The sequence below is a fragment of the Equus asinus genome, chromosome 30 (genome assembly GCF_041296235.1).
Source record: "Equus asinus isolate D_3611 breed Donkey chromosome 30, EquAss-T2T_v2, whole genome shotgun sequence".
NCBI lineage: Eukaryota > Metazoa > Chordata > Mammalia > Perissodactyla > Equidae > Equus > Equus asinus.
Window position 1 is genome coordinate 15387099 of NC_091819.1, and position 14203 is coordinate 15401301.

Consider the following 14203-nt stretch of genomic DNA (forward strand, 5'->3'; position numbering starts at 1 on the left):
ATGGAAGTTAAGGAATTCTGGATTGGTTAACAAATCCGGCACATACTTTCCAGTTTATATATTCCTTGAGACACATAGGCAGTATATTGGGTGGTTAAGAATTTTTTTAGATATACTGGGATCATACTGCAAATACAACACTTTGGTCAAGTTATCTAAACTACATTTGTTCCCATCTCGTCATCTCTAAAATGCAAAAGATGATCTCACCTACCTCAAAAGATTTATGTGAGATGATATCCTATGGAAAACCTGGCACCAAGTAACTATTATAAAGAGGTACCTGATCATGATTCGAGTAGAAGGTGGAAAGGAGAGCAAGGAGTTGAAAGAGTCATATTTTTTAATCAGTTACCTACTCTACAAATCAGTGATCACCACAGCAAGAGGACACCAGTCTACAGGGCTTACACATGATACACAACTGCCAAAACTAAACATACTTAACACTTGAGAACTACGGGTTTTATTTTATGCTAATTATATCACCATTAAAAAAAATAACTCATTTAAAAAAACGCTCCCTGCTTTTCTTACTGGAAAATGTGAGGACTTAGAAGGAGCATAACCAACCTATATTCATTATAAAAAGAGCTACAGAATGATCGCATCACATTCAAAACATTTCAGGCAAGACATTCTTTTAACTTTTCAGTGATAGGTGATATAAAATGAATTCTTCGAGATCACAGACTACTGGAATTCCCATGTTCTCATTTGCTGCAGACTCTAGGAATGGACACACATTTTTTTAGCCCCATCCCACCTGCCATTTAACACTTTATGTTTGAGGACTGTCAGTGGAAAACTGGCTTGTTTGTTTCACTGCTTGTCTTGGGTATGCTTGGAGGAAAAGAGCTTGGGGAAAAAAAAAACAGGACAGACATTACAGAGTTTTCAACTAGACCTCCCAAAATCAGCCTCTAGCCCTAGGACTAAAATGTGCATGTCAATTTTGGCCACGTCACTTACATATCCTGTGCCTCTGATCATCTCCTATCACAGGACTGTCACAAGGATAAAGTGTATTAATTTGTGAAAGCACTTTGAAAAGCCAAAGCAACATATTATTCTAAAGTAGCATTGGTGATGTGATACTGTAGATACAGTTAAACCCCAAACTGAATCTTGGCATTTATCTGTTCTTAAGCAACATACATACACATCTCATTTGAACTAGAATGAAACGATCAAGGGGCAGAAACAGGTAGGTTACTCCTACACCCAAATAGGGAGGTTGGAAGGTAGGGTCTCTTCCACGACTAAACTTCCAGAACTCTAGATTTCTGGGATCTGCTATTCCAAGACACCCGGTATAATCTAGTAAATTTAAAAAGGAAGTGAGGGAACAAGGTCTGGATTAAGAAAAATTCTTCTGTCCCTGGTCTTGTCAGCCATCAACGAGGAAATAACTGAACTGCTCCTGGAGTGCAGAAAGCTTTACTCCTAAAATATCATCGAGCGTCAGACAAGCAATCAGCACGCAGCGACTGGATCCCTTCACAAATCTTTAGCGAATGCCTCAACGCCTTCCTCAAACTGCGTCCATGCCGGGCACGAGAGAGAGCAAGGCCTAAATGTCTTCAGAACATCCATCACAACTCCCTCCCCCTTCCATCCCAAGGTCCAGTGGCCTCCGGCCATCACACCCGTTCCGGATCTCCCGTCCCCCGGGCCGCCAGCCTCACCAGCTGTTCCCGGCGGCTGGAGCTCCGATCGGTTGGCGCCCGGCGGCCCCGAACATTAACGCCACCCGGGAGCCTGGCCTCGAGGCTCAGGCCCGAGAACACTCTCCAGCTAGCACAGCACCCGCGACTTCCAAGAGCACTTCAGCATTTTGAGCTGAGCTTCCGGAAGCAGGCGGGAGGCGGAAACCGGATGCTCGGAGCAACCACTAGTTCTCCTCCCCCCCTCACCCCCTACTGCTTTTTGCTTCTATAATCTCCTCTTTTTACTCCCACAAGAGATAGAGGCAAATGATTGGAACGTTTTCCTACGCAAAATTTCTTAAGTTTCTTTATAGTGTTGCGGAAGCTGAAAGAGGATGGGAAAAAAGTGGAGTAAATGGAAAGTTAACCGCCCCCCTGGACTGGCTTTATGGTTTAGTCCGGTTGCCTGGGAGACGGATAGTAACACCAGTGGTAAACCAGATGCGGGAGGCTATGGCCACGTTAGCCCGGCTGCAAGCTCGGTCGAAAGCTGTGGGACAGCAGTACTACTTTAGGAACAGGTGAGTCATCGACTGGAGCATCGCGGACAGGCTGGCTGCACTCTAGCCAGTACTTCCTCTGTGGGAGTTTCCTATTAATAAATTCCTTAATTCGATACGTACCACCCACTTCACCCCTTCATTTGTGGGCTGCAAACATAATCACAAGTTTAAAAGTAGTGCTACCATAGAGGGGGGATTATAGATAGGGGGTGGGGGGTGGGGGCATAGATATCAGCTTGAGCTGATTTAAGTAAAAGCCCCGTATGGATAAAATTGTAAAGCGTTTTTCTTTGACGCCATCATTCTGAGAAAATGTCCACCCTCTTGATGGGTTAATAGCCTGACTGGAGTCACCCAGGCCCCGTAGCTGGGTGAACTCAGTGTATCCCCCATCTTCCTGGGAATGTGAGCCTCCATTATTTCACAAATGTCATTGAACGCAACTGTTCTATGACTCCTTTGTCTTCCCAAAGTGACAATATCTAAACCACTCTGATGAGATTATCAGTATCAACATATTAATTAATAGAAGAGGGCTAAGAAGACACTGGCAGGTTTGTCCATCTCTCTACACCCAAACTTCTCACTCAGGGAGAGGTTCATTTTAACAATGGCCTCCTGGAAGCAATGCCCCAGGAGATGTTCCAACTTAAGAGAAACTCCAAATAAGTGAATTAGACCGTGATAGAATATGGGGACACAGCAGACCAATGGAAGATAGGTCAATAAGACAGGATCTTGCTGAGCCGTTCTTATTCTAACATTTATCTCACCTACTACATTCTCAGGGCGCCGTGTACCTCTCTTACAGCACTTATCTCAATTCAATTTTACATTCTGTCGTGAGATGATATCCATCATCTCTCTTAAACTAGAAGTGGAGAGTGTCTGGTTTTTGCTCATCATCATTTTGGTCTCCAGTGTCTATCATAGTTCCTGACACATAATAGCTGCACAATACTTTTTTTAGTAATTCCATAAATGAATCTTTCAACCAATCATTGATCCTGGTTTAAGTAAATGTACTAAAACTAGCTAGAGATAAAAATTATCTATTTATTTAGCATTCATTTAGAAGATGTGGCAGGTCCTGTGTTTATGGACATACATATATAAAAGAAATAAGCTTCATCCCTCTGGATGTTCACAGCCTAATATGGAATAGAGGTATTTAAAGAATAATTACAGTAGAGTAAGAATGAACAGGAAGGTAAACAACTAACATTTCTTGAGCACCGACTGTCTGCTGGGCATTGCACCGGGAACTGTTTCCTAGAGTATCTCATTTGGTTTTCATAACATTACAAGTTAATATGTTAATCTATATTTTTAGAGCTCAAGAACAGTTTCCAGAAAAGCCTGGTGAAGTGCCACGTGACTGCAAATAGACACCATTTTTCCACAGATTTTGGGGTCAACCTTTGTCCCCATCTCCTGGCTTTTGACAATGAGTATATTTCTCCCAAAGTGGATGTTGCTTAGAGAAAAGACTAGAGCTATGCAAAGGCCATGATGAGAATAGGCTGGCATTGCTTCCATTTCATTTATTATTATTAATATTTTCAGCATGAAGGAAAATCTCTAAAGATCATGAAGGAATCAAAATTCCAACGTTTGCATAGTTAAAAAAAAAAAGCAGGATATTAACAACTTTGGGGGCAAAAAACCATATAAAATATTAGTATGTGAAAAAAGTAAACAGGCAATTTCCTTAAGAAATTATTGTCATTATTGTCATTTCCCATCTGTTATTGACTAGATCAGTTCTTTGCAAACATCAGTGTTTGGTGGAATCGCCTGAGGATCTGTTAAAATGCAGATCCTGATGCTTGGGTCTCAATTATGGCCAGAGAATCTGCCTTTCTCACTAGAGTTCTTGTGAGGTCCCATTTTGCATAAAAAGGGAGACTTTCTAGAAAAAGAACTGTGTGTGGGCCTATTATTTAATTATAAAGATCCTTAGAAATTATATATTTTTCCCCTTTTACAGGAATCAAGCAAAATGAGATTCAGATAGATTGGGTAATTTGTGTAAGATCGCACAACTACTATGTCTCAAGGCCAAGTTATCCACTTCTAAGACCTATGCTCTTCACTGCCGCACGAGTCAAGGTTTTCTTCTCCTCCACTGGTCTGATGAGTTAAGCGGCAGTAAGCACCAAGATCCAGAAATCCACCTGGCCTGAGCTTACTGTTCCAAATCCAGTAACATGTAGGGAACAGGGCTGGAGGAAACCATTTTAACTCTCCTTGGTTCGTTTCAGTGTCTTCCTTCCATGTTGGTATCAAGGCAGAGAAAAAAATGTTTCTACCTAACAGCTGGCACCAGCATGCCTCTGAACTTGAAAGATTACTTTGTTGGGGAAATATATTATTGCTAAATGCTTAGGTTAGCACCTGAGTCCTCTAGGGCTGGGAAGTCCACTGAGGAAGAGAGAAGCTCATCTGCCTGCCAAAGAGGAAGGATTTAGAGAATTTCCCAAGATGTAAGAAGCAAATATGGGAGGAGCTGATGCAAGGAGAGAGCTAGGGAGCGTGGGGAGACTGTGCATTGCCTGACCAGTCCAGATCCTCTGGAAAGTTGCTTACACAGGAAATATCTGTGGATGTTCATGTTTTGATCTGCCCATCAAAGAGGCTGAATGTTGTGTCTAGGATGTTACACGGTGGGAAAAAGGTAGTACTCAGTTGTTATTTGACAAAGTATTGTCCTTTAAAAAAAACCCAACAAACCACTTTCATATTAATTCCTAGTTTCATTTCTATTCTTCTGCATTATTGAGATTTTCTTTGCAACTTATTGGTCATTTATACTATTCTATTTGTGGAAAGAAGGGTTTGATATGTGTGCGTTAATCATATTGTTCATTTTCCCCATTCCCTTATTTAAATTTTGTCCAATTAATCTGTCAAGTGGTAATAGGAATGAGTTAAAATGTCCCTCTTCTGCCAGTTTCTATAGTGGTATCTTTTGATGCTATGTTATTTAGCTTACACATGTGTCAGGTGGTGTCTCTTCATTATTGACTGTATATTGGTCATTTTTAATGTGCAAAATGTTTCACTTTTAAATTCTACTTGTTGTAATAGTGATATCAAACCTCCTTTATCTGACGGCAGTTAATCGTATCATTCTGTACATTTCTTTTTACAAGTGGCACATTTTTTAGTTTAAAAAATCAAAACTGGGCTGGCCCAGTGGTGGAATGGTTGGGTTTGCACGTTCTGCTTCGATGGCCCAGGGTTCGCCGGTTCGGATCCCTGATGCAGACCTATGTACCGCTTGTCAAGCCATGCTGTGGCTGATGTCCCACATATAAAGTAGAGGAGGATGGGCACGGATGTTAGCTCAGGGCCAGTCTTCCTCAGCAAAGAGAGGAGGATTGGCAGCAGATGTTAGTTCAGGGCTAATCTTCCTAAAAAAAAAAAAAATCAAAACTAAGGAAGGTTCATGTCCTTGAGTTTGGACAATCATCTTAGTCCTATTAACCTAAACAAATAACAGCTTAGTCAGGTAGATATGCGTCTCTTCCTCTGATTCTAATTAATTGCTGATTTTTCTGTTACTCACAGCTGTACTCAATTCTGACTAGTAAGCTTTAGCAAGGCTTCTGCCAAGTATACAAGGATAATTTGTGCCAGAGTGCAAGAACCGTTCAAATCCTAAAGCTGTATTACTTTAAGCTTAAATGTAAGCGCTTAAATTTATACTCTTACCTTACTTAAACACTTTAAATATCAATTTTCTCATCTGTAAAAGAGGCAATAATGCCTATGGAAATATTAACTAAGAAGATTAAATGATTGTCTGGCACATTAGTTGGCACCCAATAAATTCATAATTATAATAGGAAATCACAACAGGAGGGCAAAGGATAAAATGCGTATGATCAACTCAATGGATGTTAGAAAGGCAGTTGATAAATTTAATATCTATTTCTGAGTTTTTCTTTTCTTTATAAAAATTTAAAAATTGTAATTGATAGATACATTTAATGAAGTCCATAAGTTGTAAGTGTACAGCTCAGTAATTTTTACATATGTGTATATCTCTGTAACCATCACTCAGATGAAATTCTTCAGTATTTTTAAAAATGTTATAATGAGAAATAAAAAGAAATGTGTTTAATAATAAAGAATATATTTCTAGGGGCTGGCCTCATGGCCGAGTGGTTAAGTTCGAGAGATCTGCTTCAGTGGCCCAGGGTTTTGCCAGTTCAGATCCTGGGGTAGGATATAGCACTGCTCATCAAGCCATGCTGAGGCGGCATACAACTAGAAGGACCCACAACTAAAAATACACAACTATGTACTGGGGGGCTTTGGAGAGAAAAAGGAAAAATACAATCTTTAAAAAAAAAAAAAAGAATATGTATCTAAAACCAGTAGTCAACTTCATATGTATTGGTGAAATACAATATAGATGGTTCCATTTAATTCAACAGCAAGACAAAAATGCACATTAATCCCAGTCTTTGAAAGTTTTTCTAAAGATTGTAGCCAACACTATAATAAAAGAAAAAAAATTATTGGTAAGTATTGGAAGGGAGGAAATAAGGTTGTTAGCTATAGATTATGAAATTATAAGGCTGAGAAAGTACAAAATAACCTACTAAAAAAACTCTTAGAAACAAAATGTTTGGTAAAGTCTCAGATTACAAAGTAAACTTAGAAAAGGCAGTAACTCTCCTCAGGATCAGCAATAACTAGATGAGGAGTTGGATCAACAAGACAGACTAAGCACTTACATACACCTCCCCTTTCATCTGATTGAAAATACAATTAAGTGTAAAAAAAATACTTTTAAAGAATAAATATGCAAAATTGTGAAAGCTAAAAAAATACAATTAATAGACCAGTAATTTTGAAGAATTTCTGGAAAACAAAAATTCAATAGGAAGAGGGAGAGATGGCAGTCTTCCTCGAACATCTGTGCTTGAACAACTCAGTGGTCAAAATGAGGGAACCACAGCAATAAGGACCAAGAAGCTCGCCTTTGGTAGAAGCTTCAGATGATGGCGATACTTGGGGGACCTCTGACTGACGTACGTGCGTCTCCAAAATCTGCTACCAAAAGCTTAAAGAATCACATCTGAGAATGAGTGGCTTCTTTTCTGTGACCATGGAAGCCCTGGAAGCCTGACCTAGAATTGCTCTAAGAAGTGCCTAGCCTCATGCCCCCAAAGAGACATCTCAGTTTGCCAACTTGTTCACTGCTGGCTCTTTGAAGGGAAAAAAATTTGACAGTAACTTTTGCTGCTTGTCAGTCCATTACTGCCCAAATGACCTGGGCAGACAGCCCTGCCTAGATGTCAAGCAATTGAATATCTATCAACATAAATAAGCAGAGAAAATTCACAAGCCATTCAAAGGAATGTTAGTTTGGAGGAAAGAGATTAAGCCAAGAAACCAGAACAGGTGGCTATTGTGGAGCTGGAACTAATGGAGGACACAGATGTAAACGTCAAAGAAAATGTAATGAGAGCTCATAAAGAAACAAAATTACAGGAGAAAAAATAGTTACTGCAACTAATTAAAAAAATAAATTTTTCCAATTTAAAAATGTGATATTGAACTAAAAAATAGAATAGTTGCTACTGAAATGTAAATGTTTTAGCAAAACAACGTGGAGGACATATCCAGGGACTTAGGATGTGAGTAATAGATACTGCAGTATTCGGAGTGGGAGTGGGAAGGAGATAGGTTAATAATAAAGAAATACCGGAAGAAAACTTGCCTAAACTAAAGACATCCTCCTTCTTAAATGTTATCTGGCAAAATTCCAAGGATATAGAAAAAATTTTACAAGTTTCGAATCTAGACAGAAAAGAAAAAAGTTATTTGCCAAGAGACCAGCGTTGGATGGCTTATATGCAACACAGGGAGCTAGAATGTGAAAGGACCATAATTGTTGATTATTTAAGGCAACATCTAAAAACCCTAAACCCAGCAAAGATCTTACTCATTTTTTTTTTGATGACAGAAAGACATTCTCAGACGTAAAGACTCAGAATTATCTCATCCACGCACCCTACCTGAAGAAATGGACTCAAGAAAGTACTCTCTGTAATCAAATGAAAATTAAATTGGAACAAAGATCTCAAGATGAGAAGAGGAGCAAAAGCAGTGATAGAAACAATGATGAGCAATTATACTTGTATTTATAGTTACATTTAGATTGACATTATGTTGCTGAGATTTACAGGGTACTCCTTATTCTGTGCAGTTAAGAGAATCCAACTGGCACTTTCAGAATTCTTCCTGGACATCTCCTTGTGCGAGTTCAAAAATTCATTAGTGGGCTGGCCTGGTGGCACGGCAGTTAAGTTCACACGTTCTGCTTTGGCAGCCCAGGCTCGCCGGTTTGAATCCTGGGTGTGGACCTACGCACCGTCTTGTCAAACCATGCTGTGGCAGGCATCCTGCATAAAATAGAGGAAGATCGACAATGAATGTTAGCTCAGGGCCAGTCTTCCTCAGCAAAAAAAAAGAGGAAGATTGGCAGCAGATGTTAGGTCAGAACTGATCTTCCTCAAAAACAAAAAACAAATCCTTAGTATATTTTTGATCTTTAAGTGATTACAGGCAACAGTCTTGGTAAGTTTCTCACTACTAGCTAATGCAGTTCCTTCTTTATCTAGCTTCTAGTGTCAGTTTCCTCTCTACTCTTACAGCCTACATGAATAGTCTCTCTACTGGGCTTTAGAACCACCCCCCCACGTCCCCCACCACACAATCTCAAAGCCAGTGCCATACGTTTTAGGGTTATAGTGCTGTCTACCATACTATCTTTCAATTTTTAAGTTTTAGGTAGTCAAATTAGTCAATGCATACCTCCAGCTTTGGGAATTTTAGCCTTTCTTGGAACGGTCTTTCCCAACCCATAACTGTAGGAAAATTCTCTGTATCTACTAATATTTTTAAAGTTTTATTACATCTTTCCTCCACTTTTTATGCAATTGTGTTTATATGCATACATTGTATGAGATAGGAACTTAGCTTTTCCTCTAGAAATAAAATTGTCTCAAAACCATTATTGAACACTCCACATTTTCCTTACTGGGTTTAAATGTTGCAAGATAAATAAATAAAAGGCGTAAAAATTGCATAGTAAGAAGTGAAACTGTCTTTATTCACTGTCAACATGATTGTGTGAATAGAAAACTCTCAACCACCTACCAAAAAAAGATTTAAAAATAATAAGTGAATTTAGCAAGGTTGCAAGGTGCAATATACAAAAGTCAGTTATCTTTTTGTACAATAGCAATGAGCACTTGTAATCTGAAAGTACAAAAACAATACAATTTACAGTAGCATTAAAATGCATGTTGTTTGACCCCCCAACAGAGTTCATTCTAGTTTTCTCTCTTTCTTTTTCTAACAGTGAGAAACCTGCTCCTGTTATCCTTGATGCATTGCCTTATTTGATTAATCCCTCTGTATGTAAACGAACTTCTGTCCCCATAGCTGCTTTCTCTTTTGTGGATACCTTTTTGACCCAGTGTGGGCTCTACCTCCTTTCCGCATGCTGACCTATCACCTCCTCACCAGCCTGGATACCCTTTTCATCACTCCGCTCTTGGGCTCTGATTCCCTGTGCGGGCTGCACTCCCAAGGGACCAGTTCCTCAACTTTCCTTCACACCTTAAAGCCAGGCCTGCTCTCCATGGGAACACTCCTTACTCAGACTATGACATCCTACCCTGTGCTGCCCCCATAGATGGGTGCCCAGCTTACCCTACACAGGCTCTGATACCCCACACCAAGCCACTTGGCTCTTCCCCCAAGCCGCCTCCAGCCCATGTCTCTACTTTCCTTGTCCACTGCCGTTTTCTTTAGGACTTAATCATTCAGAAAATGAAGAGAAGTGGGAAGGAAGAGGAAGAAAAGTAAATATAAAACATTTTAAAAATGCACTAGTAATATAAATCTGCACAACAAGCTATGATAACTCCACTTTGTGATGTAATCCTCATATATGTGCAACTCATTACTCATTGAATTGTGAAATAGTAAACATAAGGAGGACTATTAATGAAAAAACATGGCTTCTGCCTTCTAAAATTAGTCTATTTCTCATCATCAAGTAGTTACTGACCTCTTACTGGGCGCACAGATGGTAGGCAGAACACAAGACACAGAAAAGTTTGGATTAAGCATAGTTCTTGCCTTTTTTCTGAGGAAGATTAGCCCTGAGCTAACATCTGCTGCCAATCCTCCTCTTTTTGCTGAGGAAGACTGGCCCTGAGCTAACATCCGTGACCATCTTCCTCTACTTTATATGTGGGACGCCTACCACAGCATGGCTTGCCAAGCTGTGCCATGTCTGCACCCGGGATCCGAACCGGCAAGTCCTGCGCCGCAGAAGCTGAAGGTGCCTGCGCACTTAACTGCTGCACCACCGAACTGGCCCCATAGTTCTTGCCTGTAAGAGGCTTGAAATCCTTAACACCTAATAGTGAAATGGTATGCAAAAACATAATCATTTTACACATCAATATATCTTATAACATAGGACTGCTAATATTGGAATTTTATTCCTAATGTCTAAAAAAGTTTTGAGTTGTATGATAATGAGAAGGAAGGAGTATTGAGTTTTTAATGTATTTATTCAGTAGCCAAGGTCAGACTAAGCACCTTGTTGATGTGTAAAATGCATATTTTTTGCCTATTACTGGAAAGAGATTTAACCACACATTTTTTCATTTTCTACTTATTGTCAGTTAATTTCTGGCCACTAATGATACACATGAATATAGTGTTATCCAGGGTTATAGTTCTTATTTCTAGTTGATGATGAAGTGACTGGAAACTTCCAGCTTTTTCTCCATGTTTTATTACATTCCTAGTAATACTTTTGGTCTTTCATCATTATTAATTCATTTAGTATTCATTGTGATAATACTGATCATAATAAATTTATTTCAAATTCATGTAGATGTCATATTTTATTCACTGCTATAGGATTTTCATTGTAATTTGGAACTAATTAATATACCATTAAAATAAAGTGTTACCCACATTTTTCATTTTAAACATAAAATATCTAGCAGTTCATGACACATTGTATGAGTATTCAACATCCCAGTGGTAACCCAAGTATCTGTAAGTTTCACTTTTAAGCAGTTAAAAAAAGGGCAACATAAAAATGTGTATAGAAGTCAAATTTTAGCATATAAGTTAAAACTTAGCAGTAAGTTAACTACTAGTTATTTTAAAAAATGTTTTTGTTTAATTTAATGTATGGTTCTTATTAGTATAATATGTATGCTTGTATTTATATACATTATTGTTCATAACTCCAAAAAGATATTATTTAATCTTCCTCTTGACTATATACTGTATGTTAGGATTATTAGTAGAAAAGAGTTTAAAAGACATAAACTCAAAACAGATAATTTGATTGCTTATCTTCTATATTTCTAATGACAATTATAAGTAAAGAGTAAGTTCAAACTAATACATTAGTTCAAAAAAAGTATTAGGTGTGTTTCTATACTTTATTCATGCTTTTCCTCCCTCCTTTGCAAAGGTATTTGGTTGGTAATTGTTGATGGGGAAGGAGAGACAAATGATTTCAGTAACTTAAATAGATATATTAAAAAGATGGAAAATGTCTACTATAGTAATATTAAGTGTTAATGGTGAAAAAGGGTTAAATAACCGTAAGAAACTATTTTAACCCATTATGAATTTCACTTCACATCAGCCTTATTGAATGATTATTCTTTCCTTATCTTCTTCACATTCTGTCTTCTTTGAATTGCCTGCTCTACTGGACATTGTGTTGCTGAATTTTTTAAAATTTTTTTCCATGAATGACATTTATATCCTTCACTTTCACACCTTATTTTTGGCTAGGATACCACTTTAAAAGAAAAATGAGGGGCCGGCCCCGTGGCCAAGTGGTTAAGTTGGCGCACTCTGCTATGGCGGCCTAGGGTTTTGCTGGTTCGGATCCTGGGCGTGGACATGGCACCACTCATCAGGCCATGTTGAGGCTGCGTCCCACATACCACAACTAGAAGGACTCACAACTAAAATATACGACTATATACTGGGGGGATTTGAGGAGAAAAAGCAGAAAGAAAAAAAGAAAGAAGATTGGCAACAGTTGTTAACTCAGGTGCCAATCTTAAGAAAAAAAAGAAAAATGAAAGATTCCCTCTAACCCTGCAACCCCTTGAAACAGTGGCTTTGTTTTCATGACTTCTTCGTAGCGTTTGACACTGCTGAATCGTGGTCCCTTCCTGATGCCTTTGCATTAACTTCCATGGTGGTGCAAAATAGTTCTCTCTTCTAATTGGACCTTGTTTTATTCCTTATTTAACATCTTTCACTATAAATCCTTGTAAACCAGAGACTGTTAAACTTTTGGGATATGTGGTTCCAGGGCCACAATGATGATATTTAGGGAGTCCAATATCCCTTAATATTATGCACAAAATTCTGAAAACTAGTTAAGAACCTTGCCTTCTGCCTTGGCTTTGACTGTTATATATATTCCTCTCTTCCTTCCGACCCTCCTTCCTTCCTTTTTTCCTCCCTTCCTCCCATTTTTTCCTTCCTTCCTTCTTTCCTTCCTCCCTCTCTCCCTTCCCCTCCTCCTTCTCTCCCTCCTTTCCTCCCTTCCTTCAGCCCTCCCTCCCTCTCTTCCTTCTTTCCTTCCTTCCTTTTATCTTTCCTTCCTTTCTTTTTCCTTTCTCTCCATCCCTCCTTCTTCTCTTCCTTCCTTCCACAAACATTTGTTTAGCTTCTCCTATGTATCAGATACATTACTATGTGTTAGGATACAAATATAAATAAAATGTGAGCCCAGATCTAAAGAAGATAAATGTTATAAGTAATATGTAGAAAAAAATGACGAGTACTGTAGAAATAAATCTTGTTGGAAATTATAGTTGAGAAAATCATTTCAAGAAGAGGGAGTAGCTTTGTGATGGTCTGAGGGCAATAGAGCACATGGCTTATTCTGGGAGCTGTAAGAGCAGAATGGCTTTATCATAGGATGGAAGTTGTAAAAGAAGACATGGAGATTCAAACAGAGCCAAATCTGGAAAGACTTTGAAATTCGAAGGGCTTTAGGCCTCATTCAGAAGACTTGGGATGTTTTGTGGGGTTGGCATGAAAAGGTTAAAGAAAAATGTGACATGATTAGATTTATGTTTCAGAAAGACTATTCAAAGAATAGGTTTGGAGGATAGAATAGAGAGGATGAAGACTAGTGTCTGGGAAAGAAGACTTTTGCAAGTAACTAATCTTAACAAGATGAAGATCTGAACTAATGTTGAGAACTAATTGGTTTCACAGTTTCTGATGTGAGCAACTGGGTGGAAAATGTTGCCATTTATGAGAAAGGACTTGCAGACAGGAGAGCTATTCTAAGAAGAATAGAGAGTGGGCATGTGTGGAGGAGGCGTGAGCTGTTATTTTAGATACGTTGAATTTGAGATACCTGGGGAGTATCCTAGCACAGATGTTAAGAAGTTTTAGATGTACAGACCAGGAGAGCTGCCCATCCTCTGAAAACCTGTTCAAATACTTCTTTTGACTCCCTTCTTCCTTTACTCTTTATTTCCTAAATCAAGCTCTTCTACTTCTGAATTTTTCAGATCTTTACTTCTCATACGTTATTGCACTTTTCACGTACTTTTATTTACTTTTGCTATTTTCAGTTCTGTTAGTTTGTAAACTTATGCTTGAGAGCACAGAATGTGTCGTATATATAATTTGGTTTAAATAGCATACTAACTTACACATAGTTTACGTATAATAAATATTTTTTAAATTAATGAATAAGATATTGACAAATTGGAATGTATTTTTCCTTCCTGCAGTCCACAGAAATGCCCATCATTATGTAAAAATGAAATAATAATTATCTTTTATCGAGAGCATATTATTTACCAATCTTTCTTCTGGATTCTTTATGATATGCCAACCAACATACCTATCATGTATTATTATTGAAATTTTACAGAAAAAACTGAA

The 14203-nt window shown here is 38.4% G+C and overlaps 2 protein-coding genes across 5 annotated transcripts in view; one reads left to right on the forward strand and one right to left on the reverse strand.

Annotated features, from left to right (window-relative positions):
* The window catches only part of GPATCH2 (G-patch domain containing 2), a 177595-nt gene extending 175726 nt beyond the window's left edge, over nt 1-1869 (reverse strand). For all 3 annotated transcript variants that reach the window (XM_044762643.2, XM_014849879.3, XM_014849880.3), the window contains exon 1: nt 1689-1869. In XM_044762643.2, coding sequence (XP_044618578.1) covers nt 1689-1744 — 56 coding nt within the window. In that variant the 5' untranslated portion in view covers nt 1745-1869. The remainder of the gene's footprint in view (nt 1-1688) is intronic.
* Nucleotides 1870-1992: 123 nt separating this feature from the next.
* Nucleotides 1993-14203, forward strand: part of SPATA17 (spermatogenesis associated 17) — a 196294-nt gene continuing 184083 nt past the window's right edge. The window contains exon 1 of one of the 2 annotated variants that reach the window (XM_070501595.1): nt 1993-2230. In XM_070501595.1, the coding sequence (XP_070357696.1) occupies nt 2151-2230 (80 nt within the window). In that variant the 5' untranslated portion in view covers nt 1993-2150. The remainder of the gene's footprint in view (nt 2231-14203) is intronic. The other variant, XM_014849877.3, reaches the window with a different exon arrangement.